Source organism: Aphelocoma coerulescens, chromosome 3 (assembly GCF_041296385.1).
Source record: "Aphelocoma coerulescens isolate FSJ_1873_10779 chromosome 3, UR_Acoe_1.0, whole genome shotgun sequence".
NCBI lineage: Eukaryota > Metazoa > Chordata > Aves > Passeriformes > Corvidae > Aphelocoma > Aphelocoma coerulescens.
This window is the reverse complement of record NC_091016.1, coordinates 14,335,231-14,356,665: the sequence shown is the minus strand read 5'-3', so window position 1 is coordinate 14,356,665 and position 21,435 is coordinate 14,335,231. Positions and strand designations below refer to the sequence as shown.

Below are 21,435 nucleotides of genomic sequence, written 5' to 3'. Positions count from 1 at the left end.
TGGAATGGTGGCTGCAATCCTCTGAAGTGGTGATCCTGTAGCAGAAGGGGTCTGCTCTTCCTCAGAAAGTCCAGCGGTGGCTGTGGGGCTCCTGTCCTCTGGGAATCCAGTGGGAAGAGCGTCTCTGGTGTTCAGAGTCCCAGATTATATCCACGATGGGATGCTTGGTTCCTCCCTCTGGGTGGAGCATCTCACAATGGGGTAATGAGTCATGAGGCCAAGTGTTGATTAGGCTCGTTAACAGAAGATAGTCCGGAGGGAGTTATCTCTGAGTCATGCAGCAGGACAATGATGGGCCATTAACAGCAAGATAGTCTGGGGGGAGGAGGCAAGGAAACACTGCCCCACCTAATTTCCACAGCTCATGAGGATGGTAATAGAATACACTGCAACCCGGGACACATTCTTTGAGATTTCTTTCTGATTCAGCAGAAGATAAAAGCAAAAGTGAGGTTGATAGTTGGATGTGATATTCAGACATAATTAGCACCTGTGAGCTGCAGACACACCAGGGTGAGTGAGACTGTGTGGTGGAAGAGGGTGAGCATGTGTTGTCAAACGAGATTCTTCATGCAGAAAATAAAACACTGGGTTTGCCTCTGCTATTCCCACACATGTCCACAAAATAGTCAATCACTTAAATTCTTCATGACTTCTCTTTTCTTAACAATACCTGGCAATGAAATATTAGTAGATGAGCCTTTGATTATGGATTAATTGACTGCTATCTCTATGGCTGCTGAAGAGCTGGCCATAGAATGAGGGCATGTAAAACCTAATGGTATTTTTCAGGCAGTAATCCATCTCTAAAAAGTGCATGTGGCTGGTTTTAATACTTCAGTCTAATAACCTGCTTTGCTACATCCTTAATTTGCCAAAATTTTTCTCTCCCTATCACAGAACAAAGCCACTGTGCTTTTTCCAGTTGCCAGTGCCCAACTGTGTGTTGAAGTGTGGAAGCCTGTGCTTCCTGGGATTATACTGATGGTTTCCCCTCTCTTGATCCTCCTGTCAAGTAAACATTCATTTAGTACCAGTTTAACCACTTCTTCATGTGATTTCAGAAGAAAATCTTTCAGAGGATCTGGCAGGAGTCTCTCAGCTATTGACTACAACCAGAATTTGCCTTTCCAAACTGGTGCTGAATGAATGTGTAGGGTAAAACTTAACCAAGTGCTCTTGCAGCAAAGCCATGGAAAGAAATGCATTATATCATGGCTGGACTATTGGAGTTAGAGCCAAATTTGGCCTCCTTAGGAATACAATTCTATGTGCCACGAGATCCTGCTCATCTCAGTTCCTGTGGGTTCTTGGAGCAGGTATTGAGGCAAGAGTGATCCCAAAATGGTGGGGTGGTCAAATCTGAGAGGAGACCAGAGGCTTTCTTTGGTTTAGCAGCTTCAGTGAAGGCTTTTACTTAAACCTTCCAAGCTTTTTGAAGCCCTGCCAGGCAATAGCTAAGCCCTCCCTTTCTCCTCACCTCTCAGACAGACCTCTGTAGCTTTTCTCAGCCATGAAGTTATTAGCTTGCTGCAGCAATCTGGTTCCCACACTTGATTATTGCATGAGAAAATAATCAGGCTTTGCTGCTGTTTTGGAAGCTGTTACATCTGGTCTGGGGTTTTCCTTTTGCAAAACACTGTTGATTGCCAATTTGAAAACAGTTGTTTCTGCTTCTTTCTGAGGGATCAGTGTGTTCCTGTGGATTTTCTTTTTCTTCAGGACACCATGGTATCCCTGCTTGCTCTTGCTGTAGTGACTAATGAAGCGCCAGAAGTGACTGTGCTGATTTAACTCTTGGTTTGTCTTTTTCTATAACACTTTGCCCAAAACCATCCTTGTTCTTCCTCTGTGAGTGTTTGTGGGAACATCTCTGGTCTCATTAACATTCATGTGAGTATTCCCTAAAGCTCAGTGCAGTCTTTAAAACACGTCCCTGTCCAGAATATGCTTTGGTGCATGTTAAGTCCTGCTTAAAGGCAAAAAACTAAGACAAAGGCAATGCAATAAACCACCTGTTATCTTAGCTATACCTTGGTACATAGAGCTCTCTTGGGGAGAGCATGTTCATCCAAGGGAGAGCATGGAAGGGAGTCCTGATAGCTGCAATCTGTATGGCTTCTTACTCTCTGGATGCCTCCTGAAATCCTACTGCTCAGGGCCCATCCACTTGATGTGGAGGATATTGTTCCTTCAGTGGATTAATTGGAATAAATAAAACCTAAGGCACTTTTTCTGTCTCTGCAGAGCTCCATGTGCTAAATGCACTGCAGATGAGGGCTGGTGGAGGGGTGTGGGGATGGATGCTTGGAAAGGAGTTGAAGCCTTGCTCTAGTCAGCAGTGATCTGGGAAACAGCATTGGGGAAGTTAGTATGGAGAGGTTGGCATCTCTTGCTAAACACTTTCTCAAGTCTGTGGATTTAGAGTACTTCAGAATATTGTTACCTAGATGTTCTGCTCTTGGAGTAATATTGCAGAATGAAACAGCACATTGGCTGTAAGAGAGTATTTTATTAAAATACTTCTTTGCTTGTTTCCTGGCAAGAAACTTTTCAAATATTCTCCCTTTCATATGTTCTCAGTAATCTGTTCATCTTTTTTCATAATATTTTTAATATTTTTACAAAACTGGGGGAGTGTTTGGGGTTTTTTTAAAGGAAATTAAATTCTGTTTTCAGCTAGGGGCTTTTCATTAGACTTAGTCTGTAGCATGTGTCTGTAGCATCAATATCAGCCTGATACTGGGCTATAATTGAGTTTTGCATTCTGTCTGAGCAGAGTTCACCTCAAAACCTAAAATCTGAGGGAAAAGTAATTTGTGCAGATGGTCTTCATAAAACAGATTAAATCTGGAGCTGTCACAGAATTGCTCTTACAGATGCATCTGCTGCAAAATAATTACCTCTCTTGAGCCCAGTAAGTTAATCAGTGTCTTTTGTTTGTGTCTGCAGTGAAAACAATTAAAAGCTCATATCCTGTTTTTTAGGTAAACCTACAGATTCTCTGATTTTTAAGGGTAATTAGATTTATTTTGATGTGTATCACAGTCCAAAGTGTTCCTGTTGGACAACTAGCTGTCTGTAATATAATTTACTTGTAGCCAGGATGTAATTTCTTTTCAATCACTTTTTTTCCTTGGAATAGTTTTTGCTAAAGAGTTCAAAATCCTTTTGTCTTCTCTCATGTAAATTGCATTTTAAAAGCTTAGGGCTCTTTGTACAATCATAAGAAACATCATTATTTGTATTTATTTCGAGTTTCCATTAAATTAATTTTTTGCAACATGAGGAAAAATTCTCTAATGTAGTTGAGAAAATAAACAGTGGTCTCTCAAAGGCAGTGAGGTGTGTGCACTAAGTGCATGTAGGTAGAGAGGGACCCCACTGAGGTGGGCAGTGGATGTTAGAAAGCAGCCACTGACAGTGGCACCTAATTCCTCTCTGCAAGGTAGCAAGTAATGCCTTTCTCTCTGCTTTGTGCAGTCCCTGCTCCACCAGGACAGACCACTCTTTTGCTGTCTTCAGATTGACTCTGCTGCCTGTTTTGTTGATGATGAACAACTTTTCCCGTGCCTTCTTTTCCTCGTGGCTTGGCAGGAGTGTGAATTGTTGAGCCATAGGTTGAAAAAAAACCAACCCAACCCCAAAAAACCCCCAAGGTCTTTTAAACTCTGTAGTACGTGGTAGTGATGATAGGCTCTTAAAAAAGAAGTGACAAGACCACACCCCACGATTAACCTCCAATGCCTTCTTTAGGATGGCTTCACTTTGCTCTTGGTGCTCTGCTTGTGGCTTAGATTTTGGCTTTAGATCACAAGTGCTATGTCACTAAAATACACCTTTTGTCTCCACCTCTGTGTGAATACCTTAATCTCTGAACTGTTTCAAGGCTGTGCTGCAGCTGACTGGCCTCTAATTTTTTTGTTATAAAGAATGAGTGACAGTAGCTGCAGAGAGGGCACTAAGCCTTTGTGCAGGCAGGCAGGCAGATACTTGTTTCATTTTAATTCTCAGTGACCTTTATTTTATCCTGATTCAGTCACTTACTCAAGGGCACCAATTTTTTTTCTTGTGCCCTTAATGCATTAAACATTTTTCCAGCTCAAGGCAGCATCAGATATATTTTTCATTGTCTTAAGAGTCACGACTAAAATTCAGCAGTGAATGTGGCCAAGGGGAAGTGGAAGAATGTGAAAGTGGGTAGTGGGTTTGTTTAGAGAGTGAAGTGAATAAAAAACTGTGCTATGAACATTGAAGCTTTAAAACCTCAAAGCTGAGGGATCTCCTGAATGTCTATTTTATTTTCTGACTGCTGTTCCTGACTTAATTTAATTAATGGAAAATGCAAATAGCCACCCTTTTTTGTAAGTTAATAATGTTCAAGTCCAAATCACACTTGAATATGAGCATCTTCTGGTACGCTCTTGTATGTGCAGCTACACCTTCTTTAAGAGGCTCAGATGTCTATATTCTGTGCAGAAGCATCCTCTTGCAAAGGTGCTGAGGCTTTCAGATGGCTGTGAGGAAATGAAAGAGATTAAGGTAGCAGGTTGTCAAGGTAGTGGAACACAAATTAACTACTTATGTCCTCACATCGTCCACATGTGATCTAAAAAAGCCCTATTAAGTAGCCTTTGAAGACACATCCTAAAACTTGAGCTGAAAAGGTTCACTGAAGCCTTTGGTTCAGAATTCCCTGTTTTATTTAGAAATAAAACAGATGTATTTGCTACAATCACAGAATCCAATCTGTTTGAATTGTGTACTTTTTAGGCCTTTTAAAACAAAATTCTTGTGCTGATTGTGAACTTTTTGGGATTTAAAAAAAGTTAAAAGAAAATTACCCCAAGGTGGGATCTGCTAAATTATGTGGACTGTCAAATCCCACCCACCAACCAATGTCAAGTAAGAACCAGAAGACTTTAGCTTGTACTGGAACAGAGCTGTCAGGAGTATCTCCAGCTTAGATATAGGAATTGCCCAGTGGTAAACTTCCCTTTTTATTTGAAAAATGAAATCTACCTTCACTCTTAAGGATCTGTTTTATATCATACACATATCCTACTTACCCAATTTTATCATTGAATAAAAATGTAAATTTTCAGGCATTTATTATGTTAAATATTTGCTTTTTCCTTTGAATAGGGGAATGGCCATATTAGTATGATTAATACTATTAATTATGTTTGTATTCATGTTTACTAGGAGTGCTAATCAGTATCATTAATTCATTGACATTTTAAAATGTGGTTACACCTGTGTTCTCATCCAGATGACAAAAGAGCAACAGGAATTGCTAAATGCCCCAGTTACATTTGTTGCTTCACATTTAAAAAAAAAGAGCTGTGCAGTTTTGGGAGTCTGGTCAATAAACTGCAAATTCTGAACTTGCTGGTGTTTCCCCATATCTGCTGCTTTAGTCTCTCTAGCCCCTACTCAGAGAACAAATGCTAAACAAACATGCTAAACAGAGAACAAATGCTAAACAAACAAACAAATGCTAAACAAATGCTAAACAAACACAAGCATTACTCATCTCCCTGCTCTGTTAAAAGTCATGCAAACACTCTCACATCGCCTTGAAAAATGGTTGGGGAGTGGTTCTTTACTATTGGTGAATGATCAAAATATTTATACCTGCAAATATCAGATGGATTAAGTTTTTTTAAATTGTCTCTCTTTCCCTCCCTTGCTACTTGTGTGATTATTTTTGAATGAAGTAGGTATTTTCACTTATATATATTCAGTCTTTTCAGTCTTAGGGCCTGAGATGGGTGAAAAATGTTTCCTTTAATAATTGAGCATTGCAATTGCCCTAACTTGCTCTGGCTTATCTCTCCTTTTATTCACTTTATTTTGCAGGAATTCATTAATTTTTCTGTTCACAAGTATTTGGTTGCAGTAACTATCACTAACCACAGTTCGTCAGTAGTTGAAGGAGTTACTAAAAAGCTCTAAGCAAGTGCTTCACACACAGCACCAGGCTCTTTCCTGATGAAGTGTGTGCAGTCTCCTAGGAGGGCCATCCCGGTGCAGAATTGCTGTGTGATAATAATATGGGATGGACAACATAAATTTGGGTTTGTTTGCTTTGTAAACAGGATTTGGGCTCTCGGTTGCCTTCATACTTTACCCAAAGTTGTGTCCGCAGTTAATTCTGGTGAAATGTTTGATTTGGGGCAGAACTGAGAGGTTTGGGTGCACCCAGATCTGCTCAGGGCCAAGAAGTGTTCATAAAAAGTAGGGCTAACAGGCTATAGAGCCCGGTAAAAGGATGGAAACAAGTCTGGAGTGACTGAAGCCTTTTGCTGTTTGCCCTTAGAGGGCCGAGCTGGGAAGTGCCTGCATTAACAAGCCTTTCTCGTGACTGGCTGAGAGGACAGAGTGAGGAGACGGGCATGGAGACTTGCTTGCTCAGTGGTTTTTCTTCTTTACAGCTTTTAACGTCATCCTCCTTGTCAAGGACCTTCTCCCTTCTGCTCTCTGCTTCAGGTTTTCTCAGTCCATTCAGAAGCACAGAGAGTATCACAGCTGTGGCACCACCTAAGAGAAGTTGGGTAGGCGAGTGCAGCCCCGAGGCCTGAGAGTTCACTCCCAATATCCTTCTTACATTATAGCCATTTCCAATTTCAGTTTTCAGGTGCTTGGTTTATTAGCCACAGAGCAATTCCTGCAGAAAGCTGGTTGATTAAATGGCAAAACAATTCTGTTCAAAGCCCAATTTGCTCTCAAGCTAGTTCTGATGGAAGAGATTTTCTGTGATTCCCAAAACAGCATGTAGATAATTAAGAAAAAGCCCTTGTGGTTCTCAAGCCTCCAGCATTTGTGAATGGTCTATAAATGTGCCTATTGCTCTAGTCCAGTTTCTGTTCATTACTTGATTTTCAGTAATACTGCAGCAAAACTAGATGGCTCAAGTGTTTATTCACTGTACCTTTAAAGTAGCAAGCCAAACTGTCACAGATTAGTGGTGAGAAAATATCTCCCAAGTTATTAAACTTGTATATCTTGTTTGCTTTTCATTGTAGTCTGCTCAGTTTGTGTTTTCTGTCTCTTGAAAATTTCCTTGATGACTGATGTATCTGACACTGATTTGTTCAGTGTCAGGCTATTTCATTAATCAGCCTGTGGAAAGCTGATAGGTGGAGATTAGTATCTTGCTTCCATTCTTATTTTTGAGTCTGTTTTTTCATTTTTTAATCAATGTGTGATGCATGAACTTCCATTGGCAACACAGAAGAAAGCCCCAAGCTGTGTGATCTCACAGCCCCCATGGCTGGAGAGAATGTAGGTCTGCTCTTTTCTGTGCCAAGGCACTGGAGGCTGGCACATCTCTGCACAGCTTGTTCAGTGCTTGCAGCCACATCAGGCCTGCAGGGAGACAGGGCAAATGGCTCACTCTGCCTTCAGATTTTCACCAGAATATCAGTAGTTTTCTTTGCCTTTGTACCTGCTATTTGTCTGCGCTTTTTCAGATTATTTCTTTGTTGTTTTAATTTTTCTATTCCTGCTTCTAAAAGAAGAGCAAGCCTTTCTGTGTTTGTCTGATGTGCAGCATATTTCCAGGAGCATGACACAGACAAGAAGCGTGGTTTCAAAGCCATCTTACTGCAAGTAAATTCAGGAAACCATCTCTGCAAATGTTCCCCTGTTGTTCTTTGTGAAAGATCAATCCTGACTGGAGGTAAAGACCTTTGATCTGAAGAGGTACAGACTGCACACATTCAGCTGTTTTGCTCCCATCTAGAGGGAGTCAGTCCATCTGTAAGCACTTGTTGCAGTATTCCCACACTTGTGCTTCTGGCCTTAGACAAAAATGAAAGATCAGGATCTTAAAATCTGATAACCACAAGGTACCTCTCTTATTCTTCTGCTGTACAACTTGCAGTGATCTGCTCCTGAAAAATTAGTAAAGTTAAAGCTTAGATGGCATTGTTTTCCAAAGAGCTAAAATCTCCAAGTCCTTTTTAAAATTTGGTAAGAGCATCTGTGTATTCAGCACTCCTAAAAATCAATGCACCAGTTTGGGATCTGAACCCAATTGTAAGCTGGTACAAAGTTGAACAAATTCACACAGATACACCTGACTAAGAGATGTGTAAGTGTGCAGGAGAGGTAAAGAATTGGGAGGAAGTTGTGTTTAACTGAGCTTTCACCTTCCTCTGCCTTATTTGACTCAGTTTTCTACCTCTGCAGATTTTAGAGTATTTTCCCTTCCCTGCAGCAGCTGTTTTACAATTGATGATCTCTGGTACCCAGGCATCAACTCCACATCAGGATTGAGGTCTGCAGGTGCAGGACCTCCCCTGAAGATGAGTAATGACAGTATTATAGGTTATAACTCTTTTGTTCTCAAAAGTATTTACAAGTAGTATAACTTCGCCTACAAGTCAAGAGGGGTGCTTAAAATATACCTTGCTTTGCAGTATTTTCTTGGTCAAGAAACTGCATTTCTACCTGTGATCCTCAAGTCATTGGTGTCCACAGGTGTGCAGAGCTGGTTGGAAGCAGGGCTGAAATGCCTATGAATGTCCTCAGTGTAACCTCTGTGTGTGTCTTTGTGGGGGTTAACATGGGAATGAGTTGGACTTTCAAGTGCTATAATGGCAAGGGAAGGCAGAGTACACTGAACAACCCTTCACCCCATCTCCCTTTCCAAGTTCACGCAATCTGTAAATAAAGCAAATATTTTGCTAAATTTTATATAATATGTCAATCTTCTAGTTTGTTCTTATCATTAAAGAAACACTGTCATGGCAGGCTCTTCCTCTTCTATTTTAGCTGTATGAATAGCATCATATCCTGTTTTTCCAGGCAAACTGTCATAAACATCACTCTCCAAGGAGACACAGAAGGTAGAATTTTTGTAAACTGTTGTTGGGACTTGAGCAACTGATCTCCAGTGAGAGCTGTCTGCTTATTCTTGCCAAAGGCATTAGCTGAAGATTATTGGTCCTCTTGATTGCTGAAAATGTGTAACTGAATGAGAGACAAAGTATTTCATATATAAAGAAAGGATATTGCTTTGGGTTTTCTTTTCAATAATTGCAAATAGAGTGATACTGTCTTCCTCAATAATACTTGTAATCTAGGGCTGTTTCCTGTCATTGCCAGGAACAGGCCATTACTGAATATTTCAGAATAAGTGGCACTTTTCCTTTCTTTATGTCATCCCCATCCTCAAAATGGTGTTCACAGCATTCAATGTGCTGCCTGTTGGACCCCCTTCATGCCTCTCTGGAAGGGTTTGTTAAAGCCCTGAAGAATGGGATTTAATAACTCTTCCAGATTTTTTTTTTTTTTTCTAGACTTACCTATGCTCACTAATTCTCATCCAGATAGATTTTCAAGTCCACTTTTAATTTCAATTCACAACTTCATCAGTTCTGAATGACCACATCAGCAAAATGTTTAAAGTTCACTATCTTTCCTTTGGGAGCCTTGCCAGAAACAGGAAAGACTTCTTCCTGCTTGTCTTTTACCTTAGAACCACGAAGAACATTGTCTTCAGTCCCTCTTCCTCTCTAGGAGAGGTCTTCTTGGATGATGGAGGTTCCCAATGGTCTTTCTCAGTTCTTAACTGAAGAAGTGGGCATAGAAAATCCTTTTCTGAATTCTGGAGTTTCATCCCTCTTAGTAAGATTAGGTTCCTTAGGAAATGCTCCTTGGGTCAGAAAGCTAACAGTTCATGAAGAGCTAACTCTACAGAATGAGCTGGGAAAAAAGAAGAGAATGGACAAGACTGGAATTTACAATTTCTAGGCAGGAAAAAAATATAAACAGAAATAACTACCATTTGCTTCAGCTGTGCAATGTAACTGAAGTGAGAAAGCCCCTTCAGGTACCACAGAACACAGATTTCCTCCATAAAATTTTTACAAATCTTAAATGGTGAAAATCAGGCAGGCAGGATTGTTTCTCATCTGTTTCAAGCACCAAATTTTGCTTTTATTCTGAAACAGGATGAGCTTAAAGACAATCTGGGGCTTTAATTAGAGCCTTCCATGTATAAAAAACCCAATACTGCAAGTCACAGATTAACAGAAGGAAAAGTCCAACATTTTACTAAAAAATCCTCCTGCTCACAGGAAGAAGCCAAACCTGATTCAATTAGTGAGTCCTCCCTGTGGGCAGAGCAGTGCTGTGATCATGGTGGGAAGGGACTTGTCATGGGTGGACTGTTCTGATTTTCACCAAGAGAGAAGGCAGAGGCTTGGCTTGGGGATGCTCTGTTGGGTTCTCTCTGTCAGAACTTGAAAGCCCAATGAGATGTTTGGCTGTGGGTAAGGAGAGGGTGCTCTGGCACAGCATTGTCTGTGCATGTGAGCTTGCACGGTGCTGTTCTTACAGTCACTTCTGTGCTCTCCTAGCACGTAATTAGAAGCTGAGCAATTAGCTCAAGAAGCCTTGTCAGAGTTTCCTCTGGGAAATTGGTGCCTTTAGTGTTACACAGACACGGTGAGTTGGGCTGAGTTCCCAAGGCTGTGTATATAACAGGAAAGCAGCAGATAGTTGCAGTTTAATAAATCCCCTTGATGCCCTCATCTGCTGGATAATAACTTCAATTGACAGTTGATGTTTCCAGCTGTGTAAATTTTTTTATTGTTTATGTTTCAAATAAAGTTTACCCTTAATAATAGAATATTCAACCTTAGATCGTAAGCAATGTTTTTAAAATCACAATTTGAGAAAAATGAGATGCTTTAGGGTTTTTTACTGGCTCCAGGATCATGTAAATTAAACCACTCGAGGTGTACCTATTTGAAGAGTTCTTAAATTTGCTGTTTGTATTTTTAGGATCATTATGAGCTCCAAGGGAAGGAGTTAGCTTGTGAAAATAAAATCTCAGGCACCCCAGTGTTATGTTGCTGCCCATCCCTTCAAAGACATGTGTGATCTTTGCCATGACAGAAGTCCCTGTATGCTGTTGCACTTCCGGCAGCTGTTCACAGATGGTTACATGCAAAGCCCATTGCTCTGGGGCCTGGCTGAGGATGTATCACCATCATCAGGCTCTTGGGGCACAGCTGTAAGGGATGGTGTTCATGATCTGCTCCTGCTTCTGCCCATATCTATTGCCCTGGCCTGTGGGGCCTGGTTGCTTAGGAACAGATCTGTGAGATGGCAGTGGCATTTATCTCTGGGCCTTCAGCAGATAAAGAGTGTTAATTTGTAGTTCATGTTGTAGCTGACTTGCTCTGTGGTTTATTAAATCCAGTGTGTTTAACCAGTGTGTTCTCTGAAAGCTTTCATTGAGCTGAGTTTCCCAGCTGTATTAAAAGCTCGGCGCAGCAGGCATCGGATGTGAGCTCTCGGAGCAGGGCAGAGTTTAATACCACTGTGACATTTGGAAGAGTGTCTAGGGGAATGCACTGTGCCTCCATATTGCATTTCAAGAGCACTTCACCATTTGCCAGACTTTTTATTTTTCTTGAATTTCAGATTCCTAAGGGGGTTAGACTGAAAGGGAAGAGTTTTTATGCTTCCCTAAAATAACTGCTTACGTCTTACTCCACGCAAATTAAAGCCCCCCCCCCCCCAACTTTTCACACCACAAATGTGCAGCAGAAAGAAGAAAAAAAACAGAGAGCCTGACTCAGTACTCGGCCATACCCAGTGCTATTCCTCTGTCACTGTCTCCCTTTTCTACTCCAATCCCCAGATACCTCCCTTCTTGCTGCCTTTTGCCCACTATCACTTTCTCCAGGCCTCCTGATAGGGCAGCCAGCATTTGCAGAGCTCTTGGCTAGCACTCAGCAGTCAGACACGGCCACATGTGCCTCTCCTGTGGGCTGGGGAATGAAGAATATAGCTGGTTATGTCATGTGTAAAGCAGAGTCTCACAGATCCCATCTTGTGAGCAACAGCCTACTGCAGATGACAACAGGAGAAGGCTGGTTTGTGTGGCATCAAGGAGACAGCAAAGTAGCAAGGCTTATTATATTCTTATTTTCACTTTCAGTTCACAATTTAAATACCCACAAGGAACAAATTTGCTCTGGTTATAACAGTCTTTTTGAATGATAATATCATTGGAAATTTCATTTTGCCTTTGCACAAGAAGACAGCAGCTGTTTTCTGCAAGGCAGAGAAATTGTAATCTCTACAGTTCTTCAATGCTGTGTACCAAAGGCTTTAGGATCTGTCATTTACTCACTGTGATAGGTATTTGTGCACTACTTAGCAGATTGACACTTGTTTTCTTGATATTTGTCTTTTTGATGCTATTCCAATTTAAATGTTGGTAATAAAAATCCTACAATGCAAATGTATTTCAGCTCATGTAAAAGGAATGTGATCAGCAGCTCACACATGGGTTTTTAACTGTTGTAATCAGAGGAAATGTTCTTAATGCATGCAAGGGCAATAGAATTTGATCCTCAAATGTCTAGATTTGCAATTTCTGAGTACTCAGGTGTGTGATTACTGGCAGGCTAAAGTGCTGTGTGAGATTGGGGTAGAAAGAGCTCCTGCCAAATTCTCCCAAATTTTCTTCTTTCTTCTCTGAGCAGAGAGGAGTTGCATTCCCGTGATGATGATATGTGCACTCCCACTGGAAATCAGCCAGGTGGGAAGAAAACAACCCCACAAAATGCTCTTCTGTGCATCAGCTGTCTCAAGTGGTCAACACATGCAGGGAGTTGAGCTGTGACATGGGACCTGTTCTTGCCTCCTGTGCAGATGGATGCATCCCCAAAATCATATGAATTGGCACAGATGCAGTGTCAGTTGGGAGCTCTGCTCTAGTCCAAGTAGTATCACCTCTCCTTGAGCTTTCCCATGCCATATGGACACGTCTGGTGGAGAAGCAAGAAGGGATTTTCTAGGAGCAGTGTGAGGGCTGGAGCAGCTCTCAGGGATGGTGTTTATGTTTACTTGTTTTAGCACTTCATGGCAACCACAGAATTAGGGACCCTTTCTTGTGGATGATTGCAGTGACCCCAGGTAGATCCTGACATGCTGATGGGATAAGAGAAATAATTCAATCTGTGAGAACTTTACTGTGTGAACATAGTTATATAGAAACTCAAACAACTACATTTTCTGTAGGTGCAAATAATAATTATTGCTGCATTGTTGCCTCACTGAAAGTGGCCCAGGTTCAAAGCAGGATTTGGTTATGTGCTTCAGGCAGTAGGGTTATGTGCTTGTACCAGATGGAGCTTTTAAATTTTCATCAGCAGGTTTATAAACACAAGAATATCCTTTTATCTGCCCCCAGCTCTTTTACTAATTAGCTGCAAATGCTAAACTTCAATTAGCATGGAGTGGAGGAGCAGATGAAATAATATACATTCTTACTCATGATTATCCATCAGGTGAGAATGAAATAGGCACAGTAATGACTGTTTCAGTTTTTTGGGGCTTTTCTATTGGTTTTTTTCCCCTCCCTTTAATACTCAGTTGTATAAATGAGCAAAAATAGCTAAAAACAATGAGCCAGATTCTCTGGTGAGGAAATTCTGTTGCAGGCAAAGAGTGAGAGTTTTCAGCCTTGCTCATCTTTGCATTGACTCCTGTAGGTGTTGGGCCAAGCCAACACAAGGGTGTGTGACAGCTAAGTTGTTAAGTTTGCCATGGAAGGATTTTACAAAGGAATTTATAAAACTACATTTTTCCTGCTGCTGAGAGGTGGCCAGAGAGGTCTCTGCTTTGAAGCAACACTGCTGTGTGTTATCAGAGAATCCCAGCTTTCCTGTGGGGTGCAGGTGCATGGAGAGGCAAAGGGATTGATAAGTTGAATGCTTTAGCAGCATGTTTGCTGGCCTACAACATGGGCTTGTGTGCTCTGTTTGTGCCCCAGCTGAGAAGCTCTTTCTGGACCCTGCAGGTACCCAGCTAGTGTGCTTGTTCCCTGTGGTTTATAAATCATTCAGGAGATTTGCACCTTTCAGCAGCAATACCAGCGTTTTGGAGGGTATCGAGGAAGGATGTACACTTTCACTGATCACTGTTAGGCAGGAAAAGGTTTGGGTGTATTTTCAAACATCAGTCTTGGCACACAGTTGGAGAATGTATTGGAAAATTGTCAGGAAAGCTAGGAAAGGCACAACTTTGTGAGGTATAGATTGGTTCTGGGAATTTTGCATCCAGCTTTTCATGTCATAGAATCATAGAGTGCTAAGGGGTTGGAGTGGACCTTAAAGACCATGTAGTCCCAACCCCCCTGCCATGGACGGGGACACCTCCCCCTAGATCAGGTTGCTCAAGGCCTTATCCAGCCTGGCTTTGAACACTCCCAGGGCTGGTGCATCCAGACCGGTTGGAAATCTTGCCTTAAGAAGGCTTTGCTGGCAAAGTAATCCACTAAGAGGATAGGGCCTACTGTTGGGAAATAGAGATGCATAAATCTGAACCAGTAACTGAAAGAAAACTGTTCTCCAGTAATAATAATGGAATATGTTCTGGCTAATCAAACCCCAGAGTATACCCCTGAGACACTTACTAGTCAGTTCTTTGGTGGGTTGTGCTTCAGCAGAGGATGTCAGCTTTATGGGCCATACTGACCTTGCAATAAAATGCAGCAGAATCACTGAAGTTGGAAAAAACCTTTAAAATCATTAAGTCCAACCATAAACATCACATTGCCAAGTCCACCACTGAACCGTGTCCCCAAGTGCCACATCTGCATGTTGTTTAAACACCTCCAGAGATGGTGACTCAACCACTTCCCTGGGCAGCCTGTTCCAGTGCTTGACAAACCTTCCTGTGAAGAAATTTTTTCCTAATATCCAAACTAAGATGGTAGGAGAAAGGCAAAGCAGCATTGCAAAAGTCTCCCCTGATGACATGAAACCAGCAGAATTTTTCTCTTCCCAAGTCACGCAAGCTTGATATCCGTAGCTGGAGGCAGCTGCTGCTCTTTTACAAAATGTGGCTGTGAGCAGGAGGTAGCAAAAAGCCAGCACGACACAGGGGTCTGCAATTGCTACAGGAGTCCAAGTGCCACTTGACTGAATTATGAGAGATGCATGAGGCTTCAGTTCTAACTTCACAGGCTGAGAGATTACTGAGGAAAAATGGACCTGTTCTCTGATTTGCTATTCTGATGCCATAGATCACTGTTAAAAGAAGGCCACCAAGCTTTTCTTTGTACTGCTTTGGAAGTGACACATTGCAAGGGGAGGGAAAGTTCTATTTAAAATTGCATAATCAGAGATGAAGTGAAATTGAAAAGAAAGATCAAAGATAGGAAGTAGGGACAGGAAGAAAGAGACGAGGTACGGTGTGGCTGCACAGGCAGCTTAATTTCATTTAAATGAATCTCTGCTTAGGAAGGGAAGGGTGGCTCTTTGTGTACCAGGAGGGGAAAACAGCCTTCACCACACTGAGACTCCCTTTGAACATGGTCTCCTACCAAAATGAAGGACTGCACTCTGCTTCACATTTCACAGAATTAGAAAAGACCAAGCTATTTTCTGCCTGCCTGCATCCTGCTTATGTAACTTGCAGATGACGGCTGTGCAACCTCTGGCTGAGCCCTGGAAAACTTCCTTGTCTGTGAGTCAGGTGCTTGGCAAACACTCTGGTGCAGTGGACTTGGAGATGAGATTGCAGTCAGAGGCACTACCTGGGTACCAGAGCCCAATTCAAGGTCTCTTTATGGAACTTCTTCCTCCTAGAAGCTTGCTGATCATCCTGGTCTGGTCATTGCCAAGTGGCCCTGTTGTGCTGTGTTAGTGCAAAGCATCCCCCTTGATTGCTCTGAAGCAGGAGAAAAACACAGACTATTATTCAGAGGTGTGGGTTAGCAGGGAAGGAGGAGAAGAGCTAGGCAAGAATGAGTCCTTGGCCTTTACATAAATTTTATCCATAGAAATTCCATCAGGATGTGGGGAGAGTGTTTAGTGCAGCAGGGCTGCAAAAGTGGGATTTCACAGGGAAGCACAGAGTCCCCTGTTGCAGTCCTCATTCTGAAACTCTGTGCAGTCACCAGAAAACAGTGTTGGTTTGGAGGCTGTGAATCTGGCTGAAGGCTGGAGGTCAGGACTGCATGTTACGCAGTTATGTAGGAGTAAAATTGAGAACTATGAAAAGGTAAGGATTAGACCAAGGGACAAGGGAAAAACTGAAACAGATGCAGAACTGTCTCAGCTGCAAACCAGGCTTCTCGGTGGGTCAGCTGTCATCTCCAGGAGCAGCAGAGCTCAGTTTCCACCTCTTTGGAAGTGTAACTGAGAGGAGCCAGGAGGTCTGTAACCACCAAGTCCAGTCACTGCAGTGTCAAGGCTGGGACTACTGCGAGGTCCCCAAGTCAGCCCATCTTACATCAATCTGTGCAGGAATGCTCTGTGGCAGCCCAGCTGTGTTCAGAGCAGCACTTGGTTTGCTCCTGCAAAGAGCCTGTTTGCCAGACTTGCAGTGGGAGGGGGACAGAAAAAGACTTTGCCACAGGGACGACCTGGTGACTAATGAGTTTCATTGATCCTATGCTTGCAGGAGAGAGCAATCCATCATCTGCAGCTCCTGTGAGCTGTTCTGCTGAAGGCTCTGAGGAAGCAAACGTGAGATGTTACCCAAAAGCAGGGCTGTGTGAGCCCTCGGAACCCAATGATGCTGTGCTCTCATGGACATATGAACGTGACAGTGCAGAAGGTCCCAGCATCAGGGACTCTCTGGATGGCTTCTACAACATGTACTGTAGAAAGCAGCCAGAGAGAAAGGATCCAACCTACGAGGCTGCCTCACGGTGTCTGTCACAGAAGATTTCAGAGCTGGAACAAAAGGATGGAACAAAATACCTGTCACGTTGCCTGCAAATGGCACAGTTGGTCTTGAACAGAGATGGATGTAAGATCTTTCCAAACCACCCCCCTTCTGCTTGCTTTTCAAAGCCAGCTGAAGGAGAAGTCTTGTTGGAAACCAGAACGAGGACACCTGGACTCTCGGATGACATCCTGCAGTTCCTCTTGAAACAAACACAGGCAGAACGTAACCCTGATGGGTCACACGAGAAGTGAGCAAGTCAGTGTTTCTGTCCTTGAAGCTTTGCTTTCACTCCAGAAAGAGGTGGCTTTCTTAGAAGGACATTGTTCTCTGAGCACCACCTTCAACACCAGAGGCTCCATGGAGGGGTTCACCCAGAGCAGACCTTGCACCGTGGTCTCTGCAGGGCAGCACTGAATGAGGAGCATCCATGTAACTGCTTGGGATGTGTTGACTAATTGGGAGGGGTGATGCAGTGTTTGTTGCTGGGACATCAATCGTGATAATTTATACCTGCCAGGCTTTTAAATTGGCCTACATCCTTACCCCAGCTTAGCAGTGGTCCAGCCCACGTTCAGCCCCTGTGGGCTGTGGATGGCTGTCCAAGTGCTTTTGGCTGTAACAGGCTGTTTGAGTGACCTTGGCATGGTGTGCCCCAGCCCTACAGAGGGAAAGTTTTTGTTCCATACCTGGCTGATACTGTAACACATTTGCCTCCACGGGGTGCCTGTTAGCTCTGTGTTTTTACGTGCAGACATACGACCCCACAGATCATGATTGCAATGCCAGGTGAGTTCTTCTGACAGAGGCAGCGTGTGTGTGCATGAGAAAGAGAAAATACAGCTTGTGAGCTTGTTTTCTGACAGTGCTTCTGTCCTGTTTACCAACCCACCATCACCCCCCTTACAACCTTCAGTTCCTTTCTGATTTTCGTGATGGTGCTAATGAGATCCCTGGGGGAATGTTCCCTTTAAAATGAAACAGATCTCTCTGAGCCCAAAGAGGCTGATGTCAGTCAGCAACAGAGCAATGAACCCACACACAGCCACTTAAGGTTTCTCTCTCGGAGGCCTCCCGGCTCAGTGGCTTCTTTGCTGCTTTCCTGCCTCTGCCAGGCAGATGAATGTCTTTGGGCATGTTTCCCACCCACTGGCCTGTCCACTGAAAGAGGAGTTGGCTGTAGTGATGTTGTTTGCTGACTGGGGAGGCCATTCTCCAGTGTGGGTGTGAGCAGGGAAGCACAGAGTGCCAGAGGAAGGGATGTGTTTGAGATGACAGCAGATGGGCAAAGGAGAAAGAAAGAAAGGGTGGTTGGGGTCTCAAAGATCAGCATCAATGTGGTTACTCCAGTACAGCCACACTGCTCACACCAGTTTTGGTATTGGATATCCAGTGTTTGCCAGCCCAGCTGCTGAGACCTCTCACCCACTCCCTCTCCACACTGGCCAGATCTGAGTGGGTGTTTGTGTTCCTGCATGTCACATTCCCTGCTGCAGTCCCACATGGGGCTGCTATTCCTGCCTTGCTGCCCCTGGCAGGTTGGCACAGTGGCTGTGCTCTGCAGGTGTTTCCAGCAAAGGCAATGGAAATTTGGCTGCTGCCTTCAGTCAGAGCAGGAGGAGGCCCAGCTGGCTGCAAGTTATGGCCAAAGTCTTAGGATTTGGTGTAATCTCTCTTTGCAAACAGATTGATATTGGAAGTGCCTGGATTTGTTTTCGTGTCCATGAGTCATCATGGAACCAATACCTTTGGCTTTGTGGTGGTCCTGCTTGGTGTGTTGCTTGCTTGCTTTTATGGCAGAGGTGTTGTACATGTGCTGGAGGGCACACAGAATACTGGAGCAGACCTTCAGCTGCTCCCCCAACTACTCAAGTTAATGGTGCTAGGGGGAAAAACAGAGTTGAGGATGCAGCATCATTTCCATAGTAGCAAACAAATCCACAGATGCTTGTGTATCAAAATCCAGAGGAAAGCACCCTGCTGGCAAAAACTATAGAGAAAGGTCATAGCAGCTAGTTTAGCCATAGGTACAGCTGGGAAAAGGAAGCATGCTCCTGAGTGTGCTGTCAGTAATTACAGTAACATCAGTGGCCCCTCTGCCAGCTCACATTGCTTAACCCCACAGATCTGTCACAGCCATAAGGGCATTGGTACTGACAGATGTAGGGAGCTATTGCTAAGGGTGTACAGGGAAGAAGGAAGGTCTTCAGTGTGAATCAGATGTTGCTTTTAATTTTTTGCCAGCGTTTATGCTGTTCCACACGGTTAAATTAGTTGCTGTGCAAAACCTCTGAACTGCCATTTTAAGGGAAATAAACTCCCATGAAGAGAGAGATGGAGAAATCAGAGGTCTGCATCTGAATCCCTTTAGTTGCTGTATTTGGTTTGTTGATGAATTGGTCAGTGCTTTGGGTTAGCTCTAAAACCATCTGGTTTCCTGTTCAGACTTGTTTTTTAAAGAAAATAAAACCCGAAGACATTCAATTTCCACAAAGAAAGCTTGCTGGAAAATAAGAAGTTCCGGCTCTTTAGGGGAGACCTGCTGCTACTGATGTCTGAGACACCCCTACTGGGTTTTGATGGAAATGAAGCCCTGATTGACTCTAGTCTGACCCCAGAGTAGCCCTAGAGACACACGTGGGTTTCCCCACTCAAAACAAAACACGAGGTGTCTGCCTGGAGCCCCTCTGGGGTGTGCACAGGATGCTCCTCCTGAGGCCTTAGTAAGCTGAGCTGCCATTGTTTTATCCATTTTTGGAATGAGATACAGGAAACATTGAGGGAGTAGCTGTTCATTTGTTGTTCAGTGTTTTCAGTGATGGCAAAATGAGGCCGCTGTAGTTTGGGAGATGTGTGTCCACACAGGAAGTTAATCTGGGGTCCCTCTGTGGGGAGATGTTGCTTCTCCACACCAGGGGCCAGAGGGGAGATGGGGCACCTCCAGAGAGCTCCTGCTCCTTCTTCAGCTCCTCTGGTTCGTGGGCTGCACAACTGCCTTTAACATCACAGTTTTCTCATTAGAAATGTCTGGTGCAGCAAGAAGAGACTCATTATTCTTGAACCCTTTAGGTACTGAGATGCAAGCAGTGACAAAAGAGAGAATAGGTGGCTGCTGAAAGAGCATGAAGAGAGATACTGGCAGAGGAGAGCATGAAACTGTTCAATTATAAGGACAAACGTAGGCAGAACAGACTGGATACAGCTGAAAAATTTGGATTATGACTCATATCTACAAATCTTGGCTGGCATCTTGCAGAGGGTAGGGTAATCTTGGTGCTGCTGAAACATGCAGTCTTTTGAGAAGTTTGAACCCCTCAGAATCAGGAGTGCCTGCAGTTCTGTGTGCTGCTCACTTCCAGTGCATCATGGATATGACTATCCATGGCTTCCTCAACATAAGACCAGAATCTTTTTGCATGGCAAATACTAAGAGTGGTATGAAGCCCTCACAGAAATGTCCCATGTTCTGTCCAGTTCTCCCATCTTGTGCAATAATCGGAGAAATTGAGTTTATTCCTGAGAGGTGAAGTGCCTTCCTCTCTCCATGGCTTGCACTTGACTTAGTTTTGACACTTGTGTGGTTTCAGCTCACCCTATGTCCCCAGCACTGCTGGTTCTCACCTCTGCTGCCAAAGCCAGCTGCTGTCACCTCCCTTCATTCCCCTGTGTGTGGGGACTGCTTTAGCAAAGGCATCTGGGGGATTACACTGCAGAACAAGTCCAAGGGATTTTTTCCTTCTGCTTGTTCAAGGCTCACAGCCGAGGAGCAGCTCTCTGAGCCTACCTGAGGACAGCACCTGAAAACCTACACCACCTTTCAGGGCTCTGGGTATACAGGATCCCACAAGATCTTCAAGCAAGATGTGTAAGTGAAGTAAAAGATGGGGAATCACATCAGTCCCATAGGGTAAGACAAGCAAGGCCAAAATTGATCCACCATTGCCAAGGAGGAGGAATGCAGGACATGGTGAGGACTTGACAGCCATGGCTCAGGGGTTTCCGTGCTGTGTAGCCCAGATCCAAATCCCACCCAAAGTCTGTTAGAGAAGTGTGTGCTTTGAGCTGGTGTTTTGCACCTGAGCTGGACCAGCATCCCCAGTGTCTCAGAGGGGTGACTGTAGTGCTGCAAGCACTAAGCCCCTGCCCATGCACACCAGCCACTGGAGCGGCCCTGGGGCTCAGCCTAGGACTGGGTCTGGCAGGCTGAGAGTGCTGCCTCTGTTCCCTTACATAAATGCCTCATCCAAGCTCTTCTGTCATCCCTGACGAATCCTGCTGCTGTTAAGTCATTCCCTGGGCTGGGAGCTGCTCCAGGACGTTTGGTATCAATGGCCTCTCTGCTGCTTACTCTGACAGCATTTTTATTTTGCCTCCCACACGGCTCCTGGTGGGAGGTGCTGATTCATGCCAGCGACCTACCCAGTCCTGGAGCCCCAAAGCAGCCAGGGAGAGCTGAGCTCCTCTCTCAGGTGCTGAAGCAGGCCTCAGTGAAGTGAATGGAGCCAGGGCCATTTACACCACCCGTGGGTTTTTCCCCCGGAGATTAAGGTGCTTTGGTATACTTGGATGTATCAGGACATATGGTTGTTAAAACTGGTATACAACAGTCAGTATGCATCCTCTAGAAATGTGGCTATTTCATTCCTGAGCACTGGTGATTCTGTGTGGGGCATATGTTTTCTCACAACACAGAAGTTCGTTTTAAAAATACCCTCTTCTGTAGGCTTT

At 43.8% G+C, this 21,435-nt stretch overlaps 1 protein-coding gene across 1 annotated transcript in view; it reads left to right on the top strand.

Moving 5' to 3' along the window:
* Positions 1-20,516, top strand: part of SHLD1 (shieldin complex subunit 1) — a 37,396-nt gene extending 16,880 nt beyond the window's left edge. Inside the window, exons 4-5 of the mRNA XM_069009136.1 lie at positions 16,441-16,957; positions 20,459-20,516. Of these exons, the coding sequence (XP_068865237.1) occupies positions 16,441-16,957; positions 20,459-20,495 (554 nt within the window). The 3' untranslated portion in view covers positions 20,496-20,516. The remainder of the gene's footprint in view (positions 1-16,440; positions 16,958-20,458) is intronic.
* Positions 20,517-21,435: the final 919 nt, after the last annotated feature.